Genomic DNA, 20,762 nt, shown 5'->3' with positions numbered 1-20,762 from the left:
ATAATCTGCATGCTACACTCATAGGAAACAGTTCTGCAGCAGAACTAAACAGAAATCAGTTGCCAAATTCAGAGAGCACTGTGTCACTTCACTCTGAAGCCTGTCTAAGGATGACAGGTATGGTGTTAGGGAGATGCAAGAAGAAGCTATCTTGTCATTTAGATCCATTCAATAATATTCCTCAAATTGCTGTTCTTCCCAGACAGGATGTACCTGAAGTCTGAGAATACCAGATTTACATTTTTTACAAAAGGCACTAGAATTAAAATACCCACAACCATCTATGCCCTTCCAGAGTGCATAGATTCTGGAAAATGTAAACTGGAATGTGCCTAGTTTCTCCCTTCTTAAGGGAGATATTATTTTGAATTGGTTAATAGAAGACTGTCACCATCATGAACACTGATGCCTCAGGGCTTAAGTTTACATCAACCTGGACCATCAAAAAGTCCATTAATTATAGCATGGAGCTTGCTTAATACGTTAACCTCTTCTGTTAGACGTGGGTCATGGTAACAGGCAGTTTGTCATTGACTCCACAGTAGGGGAAATCCAGCTATTTAATAGTTAAAAAGCAAAATTACATACACTAACATCCATTACTAATCAAAACCAATACATTAAAAGAAGGAAAGAAATGATTAAGTGGCTAAGTCACTCCTGTGTGGCAACATTTCCCACTCCTCCTCTGCACATACCCCACTTCACAAAACCTTTTAGATACAAATAAAATAGCCATGACCTTTTTTCCTCCTCTGCATGATTAATTACTTAATGTACTATTAATTGGAGAATGTAGCTGAATTTCAAATGCTTTCATTTTCTCAGTGTATCATGCTATCTGGGAAGCACCGATTAAGCTGTTCATCAAAGGTGAGTAGGCAAGGTCATGTAGGCTGTACCTCTTCAGTTATTCATTACCTGTCCTAAATTGTAATTAACAACAGCAATATTTCCATAAATCAAAGCTTTTCTGATTACCTTCAGATGATGATCAGTTTGGGGGGAAGAGAGGCGGCAGAATGAGTTTTTGCATTCATTCTTCCCCCTATTTTCCTATGCCCCTCATACACCCACTTTAAAAGGGGGATTTCATCTAAGAAGACCTCTCAATTACCAATATTTATTGCTATATTTGTAATTTTTGTTTCTTCTTATTACTACCATGAATAAATTTAAATTGGAGATCACAGAGCGCAGCCTTAAGGCCACATTCAGTAAAATTCAGAGTTTTTAAATACAGAAGCCTATTCTATCAAATATCCATGTCATTTCTCACCTTGAGGCATCTCAGGTGGCAAATAGTGAGGCTCTTGAGCACTGACATGGACCCAGTCGAAGTCATCATACAAGTCTTGATGGTAGTCACAGGGCCCCGGACCATCGTCAAAGGTACAACCCCCTAGGGAAGAAATATGTTGTTAGTTATAAATGATATGCTTATTTAGGAGTAGAGATCCTCCAAGATTTTTGCCAAGGCATTAGCCCTGGGTGCACAACTAAAGAGCCCACACATCTAGTAGCACAACTCTCAGAGCTGTCTGCACATAGCTAAAATCTGCAAGCAGCTCATCCATCAGTGTTCCTCCCTAAGATACCTCTGCTTCATGCAGACTATTTTCCCCAAGAGCACCTCCCATCACAACAGGAAAACAGAGGCTAAGCCCAGGTGAACCAGAGCCCAGAGTCTTCCAGACAGAAAGCAATGGCCTGTTCAGACCAGGGGAAAAACAAAGTAACACATTACATCAGGCTAGAAAAGTAACAGTTCTAGTCAACAGCGGGTCCAGTCAACAACCTTGATAAACTGAAAGCTTAAACAGTCCAAACACCAACTACGAGGAAATAAATACTTTGCTCAAAAACAAAGGCAGTCGGGCAGCACAATTAAAGTTACCTAAAAATGAAATAACTACTGCAGAATGTATTTGGTAATCTTGTTTTATTAAATCAATCCAGTATAACAGAATGGTACTTTTTCAGTGCCTTTACAACATCAAGTTGGGAAGGAGTGTTGACGTGCTAGAAGATAGAAAGGCACTACAGAGGGATTTGGATGGATGGACCAAAATAAATCATATGAGTTTCAGTAGGTCCAAATGTCGTGTCCTGCATTTTGGTCACAACAACCCCACGCAACCCTACAGGCTTGGGGAGGTGTGACTGGAAAGCTGATTGACGGGAAGGGACCTTAGTGTACTGATGGACAGTCGGCTGAATATGAGCCCAGGTGGCCAAGGTGTGGAAGGTGTGCCCAGGTGGCCAAGAAGGCCAATGGCATCCTGGCTTGTATCAGGAATGAGCAGGACTAGGGAAGTCATCTTGCCCCTGTACTTGGCACTGCTGAGGCCTCACCTTGAGTACTGTGTTCAGTTTGGGCACTTCAGTGCAGAAAGAACATAGAGGTGCTGGGGCAGGTCCAAAGAAGGGTGACAAGGCTTGTGAAGGGCTTGAAGAATATGCCCTAAGAGGACAGCCTGAGGGAACTAGGGCTGTTAAGTCTAAGGAGGCTGAGGCGAGACCTTATTGCTCTCTTCCAATACCGGAAAGGTGCTTACAGTGAGAGCGGGGTTGGTCTCATCTCACTGGTGACGACAAGTGACAGGATGAGGGGAAATGGCCCCAGGTTGCACCAGGGTATGTTTAGGCTGGATATCAGTAAACACTTCTTTACAGAAAAAGTTGTTAAGCGCTGGAATAGGTTCCCCAGTCACCACCCTGAATGTATTCAAAAACCATTTGGATATGGCGCTCAGGGTTATGATTTAGCAGTGGGTTGTTAGAGTTGGGTAGAATGGTCAGCTTACAGTTGACCCACATGAAGGTTATGGTAAACATCGGTTTCACAGTAAGATGAGGCACCTGCACTCCTGGTGAATGCTCTCAGCCCACACTTCAGCCCAGAAAAAAACATGATTCAGATGGGAAATGGGGAGGATGACAATTAAATGCTATAGTCATTGCTGCCTTCTGTACAACACACCGACAGTCTGGAACAAGTACTGTACAGATAAGGAGAGGAGGAACGGACATGCAATTCATGAAATTGAGGTTAAAATATTTTTACGTAATCACAAAGGAGTATTTAACATTCACATGAGAGGCACAGAGTTTGCAAAATCAGCGATCCTCTCAGGGGATCACGATTTTACTAAATTTCATCAGCAAATCTCGCTAATGTTCCAAAATAAGATTATATTTCATCTTCACAGTGAGTGAACTTCAATTCCCACAGTTCTGAAATTCATTCAGAACATGTCATATATTCAAAATGACAAAATAGACTAAGGTTTAGCTAATTCTACTCCTCCCCTCCAAAACCACCATGGACACCTTTCTGCCCACTTGTTAACCAGTGTACTGGTTGCTTGAAGACACCAGGAGGGGAAAGAAATCTCCATGTTGTAGAAAAATTCCTGCTAGTACCTTGTATCATGAAACCTTACAGCTTCAAGTTTATCTCTGTTTCAGCAAAACTTTCTCAAATATTACACTGTGACAACATAAGCACAACAACAAAAACTGAACCTGCATTTCACTTTCTGTACTAGGTTGATTACTACATCAATGTCACTGTCAGTGCAAAGTGCAAAAGGAGAAATATTTATGCTTCAGAGTGACATTCATGCCTTTGAAAGTTCCAACTCCAATACCTTATTATCACCAAGAGACTTTTCTAATTAACATCTGTCATGATAAAGCCAGAAAGATTTAGAATATAAATCTTGTTCTTTGATTTAACTTACAATACTCTGCTATGATCACTCTACAGCAAAAAATGTACATTTCCTTTGGCATTTAATTGATAAATGAATAGTAGTTTCCCTTAAAGGGAAGTTATCACTGTCTGCCATCCCAGTACCAAAATGACATATGGCTTTGAAGCACATGCCTGCAGGGCACCCATTACCCTTTTTAATGGTTTAAGTGCTCTCAGTATATAAATTTAAACTACCAATGAATCTTGTAGACTCATTTGGAAGATGAATGTTCTTAATTGCTCATCTCTGTGCCCACTATTAATTTCAGTTATCAGGACTCTGATTAGCAATAACAATGAGCCTGTTTTTAGGCAGCAGGCAACGAGAAGCTCCTTATGTATGGCATACCACTGCTACATCAACAAAACAAGGAAGTGTTCATTTATTGCATACATACCAACAAAGTTTATCAAGATGGATTACTGACCAGCCGCAAAATGCACCCTGTGTAACAACCAGTGGCTTCCCCTCATGGGGATACATCTCCTCCTCTTACTAACAACTTCACTTACTACAAATGTCAAGTAAAAGCCACTACTGTAGCTGTTTATTCAGTACAACACGGAGAGGCATTTTAACTATTTGTACATTATTTCTTATTACTTAAATCACTTTTAAATCTCCTCTGTCTTAACTGCCCATTGCCTGCATGCTATTAGAATAACTCTTGGTATTAAGCAATAAAGAGCACGGAACATGCTGTATGGAAAACACGAGAAGAAACAACGGGCAGATAAAACCTGTAGAAATATACTCTGTTCACAACCATACATGTTTAAAATCCATCTTTAACCATTCAAACTTAAAACCATGTATGACAAAAATAATCCATAGGCCAGGATTTCTTAGTGCCCTAACTCAGCTCTTGAGCCACTACTCACAATAATGTACCAGCACTGTTCACACAAAAAAGCAGATCAACTTGATGAACGTTCAGTACCTTCCACTGAGGATCAGCAGCTGAAATCAAATACACACTAGTATCTCCTGCCCAACATTCTGCAGTCTGCTGATATTCTCCCAATGACAAGCTAGAAATCTTCAGTTCAAACAACTGCAACTTCCCCAAAAACTCAATAAAAACTTACTCCACTACCAACCACTTTCCAGTTACGTATCACCACCACCTTCTTTTAGCTACAGCTGACATAGTTGCAATTTATCTCCAACACTACCCTGCTAGTGGAATGTGTGCATACCTATCAGCAGACACAGCACGCTGCAAACATTGATTTGTGTACCCCCGCTCAATATCCCAGCAGGAAGTACACAGCGCTGACATTCAAACACCCTTGGAGCTTGCAGTGCCTAAATCCAGATTTATCTTACAGTTCTAACATCGTGCTGAAGGAAAAGGCAGCACTGGATTCAAAGCAATACAAACGATGGGCACTATCTCAACAGCTTGGCGTGGGCTTAGGGACTGGCACAAAGGCATGTAGCATCTCCTCCTGTAAACAGTGCCGTTATTAGCTGTGGGCATGGTCAAGAAAGGCCAGGCAGGTCTCTACAGAGACCGTCTCAGAGTAGGCCCCAGAGAAGCAGAGGCCACAACCTGCCATACCTCCAGACACAATAGTGGCATCAACGATGGATTCAGCATAAAGAAAATCAAGCAGTCCAGCAGAGAGACAGTCAGTCAACAGCACTGATGGAATCAGAAGCATGGAAAACAGAAGGAATTTTAAATCTGGGTGGTTATATTGACAAACACTGCAAATCTATGGAGAAAATCCATAAAAGCATGACATTATGTTGTATAAAGTTTATTTGCTCAGTTTTGGAGGAGATATTTGTGAAGCATTCACATCCTACAGAGGCAAAGCAAGCAATTCGCCATTTCCATCACTTTCTCCTCTAACCTTCACTATGTTATGAACTTCAAGTTAAACACACATAGAACTCTCACACTTTCCTTGCCAACATCCTTCAAAAAGAGAAGTGATAAATCATACCAGCCTCATAAAAATTTCCTGACCACATGCCCGCTTTCATTTATAAAAGATAAGGAATCTTTAATGTTCATTATAGAAAATGGGGGGGGAGGGGGAGTCTATTCATATCTTTTGCCAAATTCTAGAAGTTAAAGCTCCACTAAATAACAAGGTCATTAAGATTAACCTAAATTCAATCTTAAAATCCCTAAGATTAACTAAAACTTAATACAAATCATATTATTCAGGCTTAAACATCATCTTTAAAAATATTTAAAGATACCTGAATTAAAAGACAAATTTAAAACATTTAAGTATTACTGTGATATTTCTTTAGAAGCATTCCTCAGAGCTGGCACTGCTCCAGTTCCGATTTCTCCTACACCTTTTCATATCAGCCCAGGAGAGATGAGTTAGATGAGTTGAATCTTTTTTTTTTTTTTTTTTTTTTCCCCCCACCAGGTTATTAAAAGAAAAAGGAACTTGCTACAGACTAAGACAAGATTGTGTCAGGAACTCCCATAAATAAATGGATACCTGGTACAACTGTCCTGTGGCCTTCCCAGTTAGTTGCAAATGATGCGCACATCAGAATTCCAAGAAATTTAATGTATTCTTAGAAGTTATTAGAAACACATAACACGTAAGATTACTATAGTGGAGATCTAATGACTTCTGGATGAACAAAACTACTCCCACATATCACCTAAAAATTCTGTATGCCAGTTTTCGTATTTAATTAGATATTAACAACTCCAGTACCCTTTCAAATATACTCAGAAAAGCCATATATATATATCTCTCTCCAAAATGTTCAAGTAATATGAACTGATAAGACTAGCTGATAAAGAATAACACACATTTGCTGGCCATACTTCATACCATCTTTTAAAAAAAGACCTTTAAGAATTGGGAGTGGGAAGAGGGAGTGTATGTCTGCCCTTAACATTTCTAATCCAACAAAGAATATATTTCTTTGTCTTATCCCATTTATTTACTTATTTATAAAAGGATATATTATATGTAACAACAGGAACTTGGAAGCCTCCTACAGTAACAGTATTAAAGCACTGGAAGTCTCAAGTACATTTGTGCTAAACCTGGCACTAAGTTTCAGAGGCTAGTCATAAAGCCATGAAAGGCATCTGCACGTTCTAGTTGTGGCATTGGGATAAAGAGATGGAAAATCAGTGTACCTGATTTGGTTTCTAAAGCTAACAGATTTTTATTTTACACTTTGTTGTGTTCAGGTGTGTTGGTTTTTTTTTTTGTTTTGTTTTGTTTTTTTCATTAGTGTTCACTACTTATCAGCATTACAAAGGATTTTGTCTGCCACAGAAAGACATGCATAGAACAGCAGCTGAAAGAACCCAAGTTTACAGTTTACTTCTGAGATCTATTAATGTACATGACTATTTCTGGTGTTATGCAAAACCTACTAGTAACATCTAAAATGTCAAATTCCTCAGTTTTAAAAGGCTAGTTATAATGCCAGAAGTTGATCTGCCAAAACCAAGCAGATGACTAAGACCAAACGGGAAAAAAAAAAAAGCAATTTGAAAGAACAGCAGTACTACAGGCACACAATGAGCTTTTCTCATCATAGCTTTTGCTTTACATATGGATCTGTTACCAATAGCTTCTTTGAGGCTCATGTATGAAGGTGTCATACCAGGAATAAAATACACTTTTCTCATCCAGTTCAAATCACTAGTTGGAACAAAATGCTCCTTTTATTCAATAGCATGCTTTTATTTTTCTCTGCCCCCTGCTGTAAAAGCATAATGACTAGCTCTAAATCTATCAAAGTAGATGGCTCCATGGTAAGAACTCAGTAGAAAATGATGTTTATCTGGCATGTCACATGAAAGTCCTGTGAAAATTTAATTTTTTTCTCATATTGATTGGTGAATTCAACACTTGAAGAAAGTAGAGGCACTGCAACAGGTCTCTTGTCAGTTAGATATACAGGAACAGGTATTACTTTAAAAAAAAAAAAAAATCACCCATCTACCACATTAATTTACCCTAATGTAATTTACTTTACACAGGTTTAATGTTCATGCCCAGCATTACCTACTGAAACACAACTGAAATAACTCTAATTAACCTATGGCATCTAAAAATATAAAATGTCAGATATATTATTTAATTTAAAAAAGTTAGAATGAAAACAGTATCTCCTGAAGAAAATGAGAAGTCTTCCTTCATTATAGAAAGAAGTCAGACAAAATGTTCACAATATTTATCTTCTCCACAATAGTATCTTATTTCATTACATAAAACATGACTGATTATGATTAAGAGCAATAACAACCCAGGAAACTCAATTACCCACAAACACCTTTTATGATTTTCTAGCTTTGTTTCTATTACCAGTATGTTTTAATGACTCTCTTAATTTGAACATGGAATTCCAGATCTCATCTGGAAGCACCAGTGGAAAACAAATGCCAGTAGCTTAACAGGAAATATGCTCAATTATTCCCAGTTAGAGTTATTTTATTTTCATTATTAGATTATTATTATTCTTGTAACAACAATTTAAATAATCTAAAATATCACTACAGTATTTCAGAAAATTCACAAAATCACTACATGATATGAATCACCTTGATACGAAAAAACAGCAAACCTTCAACAGCCATGTAGCGGGTCCAGAGGAAGGCCACTAAGATGATCAGAGAGCTGGAGCACCTCTCCTGTGAGGAAAGGTTGAGGAAACTGGGATTTAGCTTGGAGAAGAGAAGGCTCTGGGGAGATCTCGCTGTGGCCTTCCAGTACTTAAAGGGAGCTTATAAACCGGAGAGGGAAAGGCTGTTTACATGAGTGGACAGTGACAGGACAAGGGGGAATGGTTTTAAACTGAGACAGGGAGGTTTTGGTTAGATATTAGGAGGACGTTTTTCATTCAGAGGGTGGTGACACACTGGAACAGGTTGCCCAAGGAGGTTGTGGATGCTCCATCCCCCCTGGAGGCGTTCAAGGCCAGGCTGGATGTGGCTCTGGGCAGCCTGGTCTGGTGGTTGGCAACACTGCACATAGCTAGATGATCACTGTGGTCCTTTTCAACCCGGGCCATTCTACAATTCTATTATTCTATTCTTTAATGTAGAGGCAAAAACAGCTAGCTGCGGAGAGACACAGTTGTTTGTTTCTTGTGATTCTTTCATCTTTATCTGGCATAAGCAAGGCAATAGAGAGCAAATAATCATACATCTAGAGATCATTTAAGTGATTTCAGGTATTTCTAAAACTATTAAGTGATTTTAATGGTTTCATGAAATTATTAAAAGATCTTCATTAATACAGAAGTGTTAACATCCACAAAACACCAGATGTTTGGTATTTCAGCTCAGAGGCTACATGCTTTAATATTCCCCCTGTGCACCGAACAGACTTCTGACCAATTGCACTGGTGACAAGGAGTTACACCATTTGAATACAAATAACTGGGGGGGGACAGGGTAAGGGAAAGTCATGTCGTATTTTCAGGACTCTACCAATAATCGTAAAAACGCCAGTAAGTAAACTGCACAACTTCAAAGACAATTGAGAGCTCCAAAATAAAATCTATCACTTTGACTTTTTATGGACAGATGATATTACATTGCTATTTCTGAAAATAACACCTTTTATCAAAGCACTGTTAGTGCTTATTTATAGAAAATCTTATGTAGATATCACAGTCTCTGACGTTTCTCCTAAATGTTCTCACAATTTGCTGCTAAAAGTGAATGGATAAGAATGCGATTAAACTCAGTAGGAGTGCTGAATGAAGACAGCCTAACATTCATTACATTAAATCACTAAGTTTTCTACAGATTCAGAGCACTAAGCTATTTTGTAGCCTGCTCTCCAAGATAAAAAGCTGAAAGGAAGAAGGAAAAAGTTTACAGCTAAACTTTTAACTCTTCTAAACACATTAGCAATTCAACCAAAAAAGCAGGCCTAATATGTTTATCTGCTGCTCTATTAAAACACTGGCAGATTAATCATAAATGAGGTGATAAAAGAAAAATAGGTTAATTAAAATTTGCACTAAAAATTATCCATCTTGAGCAGATACAGGTATCAAGATTTTGCTGAAGAGATGATAACATGAGTTTACAGCTGAGCAGTATAAATAAAAAGGACTTATTTAAGTCAAAAAATAAAAAGGACTTATTTAAGTCAAAGTCAAAATAAAAAGGACTTATTTAAGGACAATGTAAAGTATCAGAAGCTACCACAGCACCATTGCAGAAGTGAGACAAACAAATGAGGAAATGAGGGAAAAATACATAAATTATGTACTGAACTATAAAAGGGGTGGTCTCAAAGATCAGAAGGACAAAGAGCTCATAAGTAATATGGCCAACATGAAATTTGAGGACTTCCTAGGAGGAGGTGAGCATTAGTTGAAGCAATTACAGAAATTGCTCTCTGTTCCTGCCATTACGAATGATGAGGAAATAGAAAGCCCAGTAACAGGACAATAAACTCCTAAGTAAAAAGAAAATGAGGACGGGGTGACTGGTGTGGAAAAAAATTGAAAAGAACACATGTGAGGTGTGAAGATGTGATAGGACAAAGCAAGGAACTGAGGGAGAGAACAGTGACAATTAAAAGATGCTACTGGAAAACTCAATTTATGCTCTGAGAACTTAGGAAACATGTAGTGTTTTTAATAAAATTGAAGACTTCTGTTTTGATGAGATTATGAATAAAATTGTAAGTGGTCATGCAAAAAGGAAGATCAAATTAAATGTAAGAAAATGGAAAAAGCTCTGATGTTAAAAATAGCATAATCTGTTACAAAAGGTCATTTCTGAAGCCACTGAAGGAGCTAAGACCATGAAGCCTGAGAGATGACTGAAGAATTCAGTCACAGTATAAATTCAGAGATATGGGAAGAAAGGATTACAAGAAGCTCTCCAGGAAGATCCTTGAAGATATGACATGAAGACACAAGACAAGTTGTACTAGCAATGAATCACAGAAGTCAGGCAAATGAATGAGAGGGGTAAAGTATAATACTGAGAGCCAATGCATTTTCTATCACAGAAACCACTGAACTAAAAATCAAATATTTTTTACATTACAAATGCCTGCCCCTTTCGCAGTTAATGCTCTAGTTTCCCATTTCATAATAAGAAAACAGTCATTTTATTCAATATCTGGCACTTCAAAAATTCTCATGCAATCCACTAATATTCCCATGAAAGAAAGGCCAGAAAGAAGAACAATGTAAAATGTTTTCTGAAAGCACATATGATTTCTTTATCCATAGGAAACAACTAAGTCTTCAGATTTAGAGGAAGACTTGCTAAGATGCAAAGCAGCACATGACAGATTTCAGAACTACAAGCCCTACAACATGGCTGAGGTATGAGGGACCTCCAAGTTCAACTGCTTCAACTTGCTCTGAAGCAGGGCCAACTCAGAGCAGGTTGTCCAGGACCATGTCCAGCCAGCCCCCAGCATAAACCCTTGAGTGGGGTTGTTCCTACCCAAGTGCAGTACTGATTTTCAGGAGGTTCTTAGTAACCTATTTTCTCCAGTCTGTTGAAGTCTGGACAGCAGCATGTCCCTCCACAACGTTACAGTTTTCTGTCATCAGCAGACTTGCTGAGGCCCATCATCCAAATCATTAATGAAAATGTTCAACAAACCCTGTAGAGACCCCTTGGGTAGACTGCTTGTTACCGGCTTCCAACTAGACTAGATATTCACAGTTGTCCTTCATGTGCCTGGAAAAGGTTTTCAAGATTAGTTGTCCCATCACCTGCACAGAAATCAAGGTGAGGCTGAACAGCTGGTAGTTCCCTCAGTCTCGCTACTTGCCCTTCTTACTGTTGCTTAAAAATACAGTATCCTTTTATGTTTCTCTCAGTTACACTTCATGTTTTTGAGGACAGCAAGACGCAGCTCTGAAAAGCCTTAATATTTTAAACATACAGCATTTAATCACATAGGCCAGTATAGTACAGTTCGCTACACTACCATGGTTAAACATAGGCCATAAAGTATTACAGAAAAAAAAAAAAAAAGAGATAAAACCCACAATCATACAAAAACTTTTCATATTGAATCAGGTGAGAAAAGTAAATAGACACAAATAGAGACTTGTCTTTATCTTCTACCTTTCCTCTTTGGCCTCACAAATCTAAGTCATTCTCTAAGGCATGTTGCAGAATAAAATGAATGTGAAATTGATGATTCATTTCACAAGCTATTCTTTGTATTAGTTGTTATTTCATTCTTCAAAGTAACATTTTTCAAAATATTTCACAGACTATCAGGATAATATTTGAGGTAGATTTGATTAGTAAAGAGTCCTCTGGCAGCAAAACTAGTAAACACTCTAAGCACACAAAAAGGATGCTAACAACTTTCTTCCTTTACATTGGGTCAGAACACATAGGCAAATCACTTCCTAGTGCTATAGATTGATTTATTACAAACTCTGCATGCAACCATAAAACGTCTTCATTCAACATCATTACAATTAGTCTTCAACAAGACCTCTGATTATTTTGGGCAAAGCTTACTTGAACACTATCAAACTTGATTCATGCAATAAAAATTATACTCTTCAGAAAAATTGCAATATGCATGTAAAACCCTAGCAAGAAATCACTATTAAAGGGGAGAACATTTACAAACAAATGTATGTCTACTACAATTTAACAAAAGAGAAACTTATTCTATGACTCCCCATGAACTTTATCTCAAGGATTTGAAATTCATATTTTGCCATCTACAAATCTGCACCATAGTTTAAACAAAAATAAGTTCTACAAGAATGCTTAAATGGATTATAGTATTACTAAAGCAGGATCAAATGGTATTTAATCCCTCCACCTCTTAAATGCAAAAATATTCTCACTGGGGTGATTTTGTGAAACAGCATATATAGGTAAGTCCAAAGGTTAGATGAATCCTGTGCTAGACTGTGTAATGAAGCTGTAGCTTTTGAGCCATCACCTATCCACATCAGAAAGCCAAAAGCATGACAGAAGAATGAACACAAAAGCATGATCCATACAGTCTTATAATTTGAGCACAAGTAAAAATATCTCCACTTACATTATATACTGAATACAAGTCTAGAACAAAAACTATGGCATGTCTTTGTAAGCACTGCTAGGCTACCAACCACAGGTTCTGAGCAGACTAACTACTACTCAGTATTTTACAGATGAATTAGATATTTTCATGAAAATATCAGTTTGATTCTAAAAAGCAGGTAAAAATAATTAGAAAAGCCTTCAGAACATTTCTTTCCAACATTTTAACTCCCACAGAGCTGCCTCATTCATACATTACCTCTTGCTCTGTTTTTGCTCCTTAAGATTGCAGCACAAATGATCAAGGCTTAGAGAACAAGCACTAATGATTATGTTTAAAGTACTATAAGGAAAGAACATCTTGCAGGAAGACAACATTACAGAGTAATAGTAGAATCACAGCACAAACCAGAAGTAAAGAATTCATGTCTTGTATAAACATAAGAAACCTAGTATCTGAAGGTGTCTGCTGGTCATTTCCTATTGCTTTATCTTGCCACAGGCAATCATCAGCAGGCTCTGACACTGGGCAGCATATATGAACAAGGAAACAGCTGTGGTATGGTTCTGAGAAGGGATTCACAATGTAGATGTAGACCCACTATGATAAAAACGAAGTTCAAAGGTACACATGCAGTGCTTTCCTCAGCAATTGTCATCATATCTGTATATTCATAGCCCCCTAGCTATTCTTCTCCTACTTAAGAACTTGGTAACTGAAGCTGCAGACATAGAACTACTTGAACTCCAGAAAGAATGCTACATTTTATGCTTTCCATATCATTCACTCTTCAGAGTACTGAAGTATGTTCTTTACTCCACGTGTCCATTTTATAGTAATGGGAAGGAGGGAGGGAGAGCAGGGGGAGGTCTTAAACCTAGCTCTTCTCACTACTTTCTCTTTTTCAAGCTAGACAAGGCACTTAAACACCCAGCAAGAACTTGAAGAAATATTACAGGCCTTTAATTTCACTCCTTTTCAGTCATGCTTTGCTAATGTAGTCATAAAAACATGTATATCACAAAATATTCACTTCTTAGTACATCACTAACTAAAATGAGGCAGTTTGGTAGCAAATAGAAAGAGATGCAGCAACCTTCTAAAAAAAAGTAGCAGGCGATCAAGAATTGGTTAAAATTTCTACTACTTGTCATCTGACAATGAAATCTTTGTGGAAAGAGAAAAAACCTGAAGAGGTTTTTTTAAACCTCAGAGAATAAATGTATATTATTTCAGTGGACAACATGTATCCTGCAGCCTGCATTACATGTCAATGGATATATCAAAAACAATTAAATGAAATCACTCCACAAAAAATACATTCTCTTTGACTTTTTTTTTTTTTTAATTTTTTCAGTACTATAATATAAATAAAGCTAAAACTTGGCTCTGCACTACCAAGATATCATTTAAACTTAAAGTACAGGTCATAACGCTGAGCCATACAGTCAGAAGAAAATATTTCATAAAGAGCAGAACGCAAGAAAAGCATAAAAATGCTTAATACAATATAAAAATCAATATTTAATAACCAACACATAATCCAGAGGCAATGAATAAAGTAACAAGCATAATAAAAAATTTCTGGTTTTAAATTGCAACACTGCAGTCCCAGAGGAATATATATAATTTGTCACCTAAAAAAAAAAAAAATAAAAAAGCCTTAATGTGTGACCAAAATCTTCTACCCTCACCCCTTCTCTTATAACTCCCTCCCCCCAACAGGTAGGAAGCATTAGAAAAAAAAGGTTTTGTTTTATCACCACAGTAGGTCAATCATATTTCCATAAGGAATAAGAAACATTAGATTTAGACTACTGAAATTGCTGGGTTAAATTCAAATGAAATTCATATCACCCATTAGTACTGTGAGATTCTGTCCCCTTTTGATTCCCAAAGTTCTGAAGATTTGCATACACTTCAGAAGGACAAAGATGGACTCCGGGTCTTCTCATCTGCATCTTTATTTGGGTACACTCTTTTACAAAGCATTTGCAAGCATTTTCTCTATGCAGCTGACTCCAATATGCCCCTGACCTAAACTTTCTCCTTCTGCCTAAACAATATCTCAGGTTGTCTTCCTGACAACATCTAGCTACCATGAGCAGCACAACATAGTTACAACAGCCATTTTGCTCCCTTCCTCCCGTCTTGAACTCAGGTCTGCACCTCTCCTCTCAAGTGTTATGGACATCACCATCCATCATTCACATCTGCATTTGAGCCTCTTCCTATGTCCTCCTCTCCAGCTAAGTCTCTCTCAAGACACTTTCTCTGCAACTCTTCCAGCTTTCATCTCCCCTTAACCCAGTCACTTCAGCGTCTCCTCTATATCCTTGACAAATACATCTTCTCCAACTCGTTTCTATTCACAGTACTGCTGAAGACTCTTTAAGCCTGTCACTTTGTCTGTATTATTCCACTTTCACTTGCTCTTGCCATTTTCACAGAAAAGAAACTTAATTTTGTAGCCATTCGCTGTTTACACCCACTTACAGAAAGCCAGTCAATTCATCTCAACAGAACGAGTGGCAGCAACTGCATGGAAATTATTTCCTCCTTTTTTTTTTTTTTTTTAAATTGGATTTATTTTTCCCCTGCTTTAGTCCATAAAAAATGAGGGGTCAAACAAGTGCCAGAAAAAGGAAATGACACAACCCTGTTGTTATGATTGAAGAATAAGGCAGATGGATGTAGAGGGAGGCCAGAGTGCACCAAGTGTTGAGCATAGGCAACAAACCATGTTCCTGGCCAGGTTTCCTGCTTACAGTTACAACAGGTCTCCAATTCACAGTCTCACCTTGTTGAGTTGCCAACATCATTCACTTTAAATCAGATTTCTCATATGGAAAAATGAGTATAGAAACAGTCACAGAACAATTTGGGTTGGAAGGGACCTTAAAAATCATTCAGTTCAAACCCTCTGCCATGTGCAGGGTTGCTACCCACTAGATCAGTCTGCCAGGAGACCCATCCAACCTGGCTTTTAACATTTACAGAGATGGGGGATCCAGAGCATCTCTGGGCAACCTGTGCCAATGTGTCACCACCTTCTGAGTACTGCCAAATATGCAACAGTCGCTACTCTTAAAAGAGAGATTTTAAGCAACTACAGCTGCCCTGATACTGTCTCTGGGATTGAGTATATCAAAACTGGTAAAGCCAAACCAAGAGCCAACAGTGTTATTCAACTGTCTTGCACTTCCATCTCCTACCACTTACAGTGCAAATAGTACCAAACAATAGTACACTTGCCAACACACATTTTTCACTAGCTGGAGTTTTAAAAAAAAAAAAAAAAAAGACTGCCAGCGCTTCCTAGTATGAGACAACTTCTCACAATGTTTACATGTATTAAATGCTCACATATTACATTTCAGGAAAGGTACAATTCAATAGTGATCAGTCACTTTGCCTTTAGATAGCAAGCAGGATCATCTGCCTAGCTGTGCACATGGTACCATGCACCATTACACCTGTGCGCTGTTCTTTACAGTCCAGTTTCACAGAAAACACTCCCAATTTTCCAGTCCCAGTTAGTTTTCCCTATAGTCATTTGGCAAACGCAACATTACATAAGCAAGTTCTGAAAGACATTTTACAACTGTTTTGAAGACTATTCACAGTCATATAATGGCTTAGGTTGGAAGGGACTTGAAAGCCCACCCAGGCCATGGGCAGGGCTGCCATCCCCCAGCTCAGGCTGTCCAGGACCCCATCCAACCTGGCCTTGAGAGCCTAAAGGGATGGGGGATCCACAGTTTCTCTGGGCAGCCTGTGCCAGTGTCTCACTCCACTCTGAGTAAAGAATCTCTTCTTAACGTCTAATCTAGACCTCCCCTCTTTTTGTTTAAAACCGTTCCCCCTCATTCTATCATTATTATTATACATAAAGTCAGTCCCTCCCCTGCTTATAAGCTTTCTTATATAACACAGTAGTTGTTTTAGATCCATCTGCAAATGTACTGCAAACCTGGAAGAAATATGTTCACTCTGGGGCAAGGGAAAGCTAAACCATACCAACACTGTTTTCATCCCACTAGCCCAACCTTTGGCTTGTCCACAGACCTCTCAAAGGTAAATAAGCACCCTTGAGTCAAGATAAAAATCATTTATATTTTGTAGAACTAAATCATTGCTCAGAATTTGCTGCAAGGCACTCTAAAAATCAATCTCATGGACTAGTCAACAAGACAGAGCTAGTTCTTAGAGCTGGCTTTGTAATGAATGTCTCAGTTGGACATTCCACCTCACAGTGGAAAATGCAGATGACTGATGCTGGGTAGTTCTATTTAGAAGGTATGCTGAGTCTACTAAAAAGGCTATCTAGAATAACCCTAAGCAATTTGTTTCCACTGTTTAATGCCTCTGCAACTAGCCACCCTTTTCAGTGTCTATAGAAACAGCTGTAATAAACAAACAGAAGAGCCCATACGAATGTTAATGCTTCAAAGATTCAAAGCTCTTATCAATGCTACCCTTAACTTGTAGTACAGTTATCTATGATGATGACACCTGCCTAGGTACCTAATCTTAATCCTTTTTTTATCCTGAGGGAACCAAGTGTTACAAGTCAGCAGCTACAGCAGACTCTTACTGCACTTGGCATACTTTCCACCTCTAGTAATGCTTTTGTGACTCGGTAGCAGAGCATTTCCAAAAAAAGAGCTCCACCAAAACAATCCACATCTGTTCCCTCTCAGCATCACTCTCAGTAGATCTCTGACTTACCACGGCCATCTGATATAATTGGATGCAATCCCCTCCTACCCTCTACAGCCCCCAAAAACATGATAATAGTCCACACACCAGCTATATTGAGTCTGCTCAGGGATCACTCATATTCTCAGGACATCTGCTCTTGAGCACTGCTACTCCACAGCCTGTATATCATGTATCACTCTGGACCCACCTACCCTACATGCAGTAAGCTGTCACGCAACTTCACACTACCGTGAGCGTCATTTCAGACTACAGATTGCAACTCTACTCCAGCTGCCATTGCTGAGTCATACTGCTCTGCCATTTGTTCACTTTGAACACATATTTGCAAAAATAGTTGCAAAGATTGAAAGCTCATCTGACTTATTGTACCCAGATCTGTTTTGGTATCAAAACTCACATTTTTCTCACAAACAACTTTGTCACATTGCTGTTTGTCTGAGATAACTCATTGGAAAACGTGATGGGGCACGCTTGAAGAGAATTAAAACAGCACTCAGCAACCAGGTTCTTCTCTTCCTTACTACCTCAAGATGTCCCTCAACCATTTATGTGACCATCAGATGTGCTCCAGCTGCAGGGAGGAAGTGCTGGTCCCAGCTGTAGAGAAAGGCTGGCACATCTGCATGCAGTTCCAGCAAGCAGCAGCTTCCCAGTGGACAGGCTTCAAACCAGAGGTCACGAACTAACACAAGAAATTTAATTTCCAGAATTGCTACAAGTTTGTTTCAGCAACACGAGTAATGAAATTTGGAACTTGCTTACCAGAAATATATTGCTACCCTTTCCCTAGTCCATGTTCATTGTTTAATTTGGTACTACTGTATTTAATGCATTAATCAGGAAAATATAAAAATCCATAAGAAAAAAAAGAAAAAAAAAGCTAGGAATATAAAAAGCCTGTATATGTTAATTGACAGGGAACAAAAAAGAAAGAGAACTGCCAGAGAATATTTTAGCTCTTCTAGCATTCAGGTTGGGAAAAAAATAAAATAAAATAAAATAAAATAAAATAAAATAAAATAAAATAAAATAAAATAAAATAAAATAAAATAAAATAAAATTAAAATAAAATAAAAAATAAAAGCCAACATCATACTTTGTAAATAAAATGCTAGGTGAGACAAATATTTCCAAGACAAGTGACTATCACACTAGGGTTACACAATTCATAATGCTAAAAAACAATGAGAATCCTAACTGACACCCAGTCAAACAACAAAGACAACTGCTGAAAGTTAGGATCTCATCTAATCCTCCAAAATACTTTGTCATGGTAAGAACAGCAATACTAAGATATAGTGGGTTTTACAACAACAACAACAAAAGATTAAAAATTAAAAATGTGGGGCAATCCCCATCATCAATATATTTGGACATAGCACAGAGGAAATACAGACTTTTATATTAACTCTACATCACCAAAACCAATCATATTTCATAAAACTATTGAAAGACAATTAGAAACAGTTAACAATTAAAAAAAAAATAAATGAGGAAAAACTTCAGACTTTTTTCCTTATATCAAATAGTTTTGATTTCAAGTATCAGTGCAACTGTGATAAGGGTTCAAAGTTTTGTGTTTAATTTACTTTTGCCCTCAGAAACAACTGGACATCTTTATCCCTTGTTACAGTCATTTACTTTACAAGTTTTAGGGCTAACAAAACAGAAACTCACAATACCAGTTTTTGAAAGTAAGCACAGGAGGATCTAATTTGAGTTTTAAATTACACAGCTGTAAGTGAATTAAGATTATGTTTATTCAATCAACATTTTCAGGTCACCTTTAAATCTCCTGCTACTGATTCATATGCTAGACTAATTGCTTCAGTTGCATCTTTCTTTCCTCTGAAGAGATAATTTATATTTGTAGCTGTAGACCCTGAAGAGTTGAAGATGGAAGGACTGACTTGTTCATTTAAATTCTCAAAACGATGTTCTGATTTTCAGGAAAAAATATTTTTTCTATTTAAGACACAAGTTGCAGTTTTAAAAGTTATGCTCAATTTACACTTCTAAGTAATTCTAAATATTAAATAAAGATAATATAAGGTAAATATACGAAATCCAGAAAGATAAATCTATTAAAAACATAAATCTATTAAAGAGCCTAACATTTAGGGACTTCATCATAACTAGCAGATAAATTACTTCATCTAGACAGCGACTTTGTAGTCCTCAAAACTTTCACCTTACTCATTTCCAAAACTCATTAGTGAATCAACACATCATTGGTCACATTCTGAAGCAACCACAGGAATAACTTTCCTTTAGACTTTCTACCAGCTGCCTTTACACAATATTATTTCATAATGAAAAATAAATCATATTACATCTCTACAAGATGCAAATGTCAGCACTGCAGTATATAGCAGAAAGAGAAGAGTTATCATAATTAGAGACAAATATTTGACTTTGCCTGTAGGAGGGACTACTGAACATTGCTGCTGATGCAAAGAACTCAAGGAGAAAGCATCAATTGAAGAAGAGCAATAAGATGAACAATACAATTCACTTTTAGGAGGGAGTTCTGACATAGATTTAACTCATCATCATTAGTTGTAAAATGTATGTAGGTCACTCCGAAAGTAATACCTCTTATTTATTTCCAGCGAAGCTACAAGAGACACAAAGAGTACAACAATACTATTTGATAGAGCAAATTCTCAACTGCAAAATATTACTTTTCATCATAGACACCATCATTAGCTATGCTTTTTTTTTTTCCAGCAATACATAAAAGCCACGCTCGTAAAAATCTGCAACAGAAGAGATGATCCACTGTCACCTATGACAAAATGTATCATTCATTGCCTCAGTGTGCTAATGTTCACTGTTTGGTCTCCATAAACATTCAGCAAATATTAATGAATGTCAGTGGATGCCATTTTTTCTGCAGGGAGGAATTTAATGACACATGTTTGCATCTTACACATTTCCATGTCAGACTGCTCCTTTGAATCATAGAACCACAAGATTGGAAAGGACCTACAAGATCATCTAGTCCAACCATCCTTCCATTACCACTGCTATCACAAGCCACTAAACCGTATCTTGTAGCTCCTCATCCAGATGCCTCTTGAACAATGCCAGAGATGGCGACTCCACCACCTCCCTGGGCAGCCATTCCTGTGCCTGACCACTCTCTGAGAGAAAAAATTTTTCCTTACGTCTAATCTAACCCTCCTCTGGTACAACTTACACCAATTTCCTTGAGTCCTGTTTGTTGCCTGGGAGAAGAGGCCAAACCTCTCCTCATCACAACCTCCCTTCAGGAAGTTGTAGAGTT

At 37.8% G+C, this 20,762-nt stretch overlaps 1 protein-coding gene across 1 annotated transcript in view; it reads right to left on the bottom strand.

The window, feature by feature from the left end:
• Positions 1 to 20,762, bottom strand: part of PTPRK (protein tyrosine phosphatase receptor type K) — a 392,252-nt gene that overhangs the window by 303,215 nt on the left and 68,275 nt on the right. The window contains exon 3 of the mRNA XM_015858508.3: positions 1,280 to 1,402. Within this exon, the coding sequence (XP_015713994.2) occupies positions 1,280 to 1,402 (123 nt within the window). The remainder of the gene's footprint in view (positions 1 to 1,279; positions 1,403 to 20,762) is intronic.

Source organism: Coturnix japonica, chromosome 3, assembly GCF_054131305.1.
Source record: "Coturnix japonica strain WE chromosome 3, WE-NBRP24, whole genome shotgun sequence".
In the NCBI taxonomy this organism is placed as follows: Eukaryota; Metazoa; Chordata; class Aves; order Galliformes; family Phasianidae; genus Coturnix; species Coturnix japonica.
The sequence above is the reverse complement of the archived record's forward strand: the minus strand, read 5'-3'. Positions and strand labels throughout refer to the sequence as shown.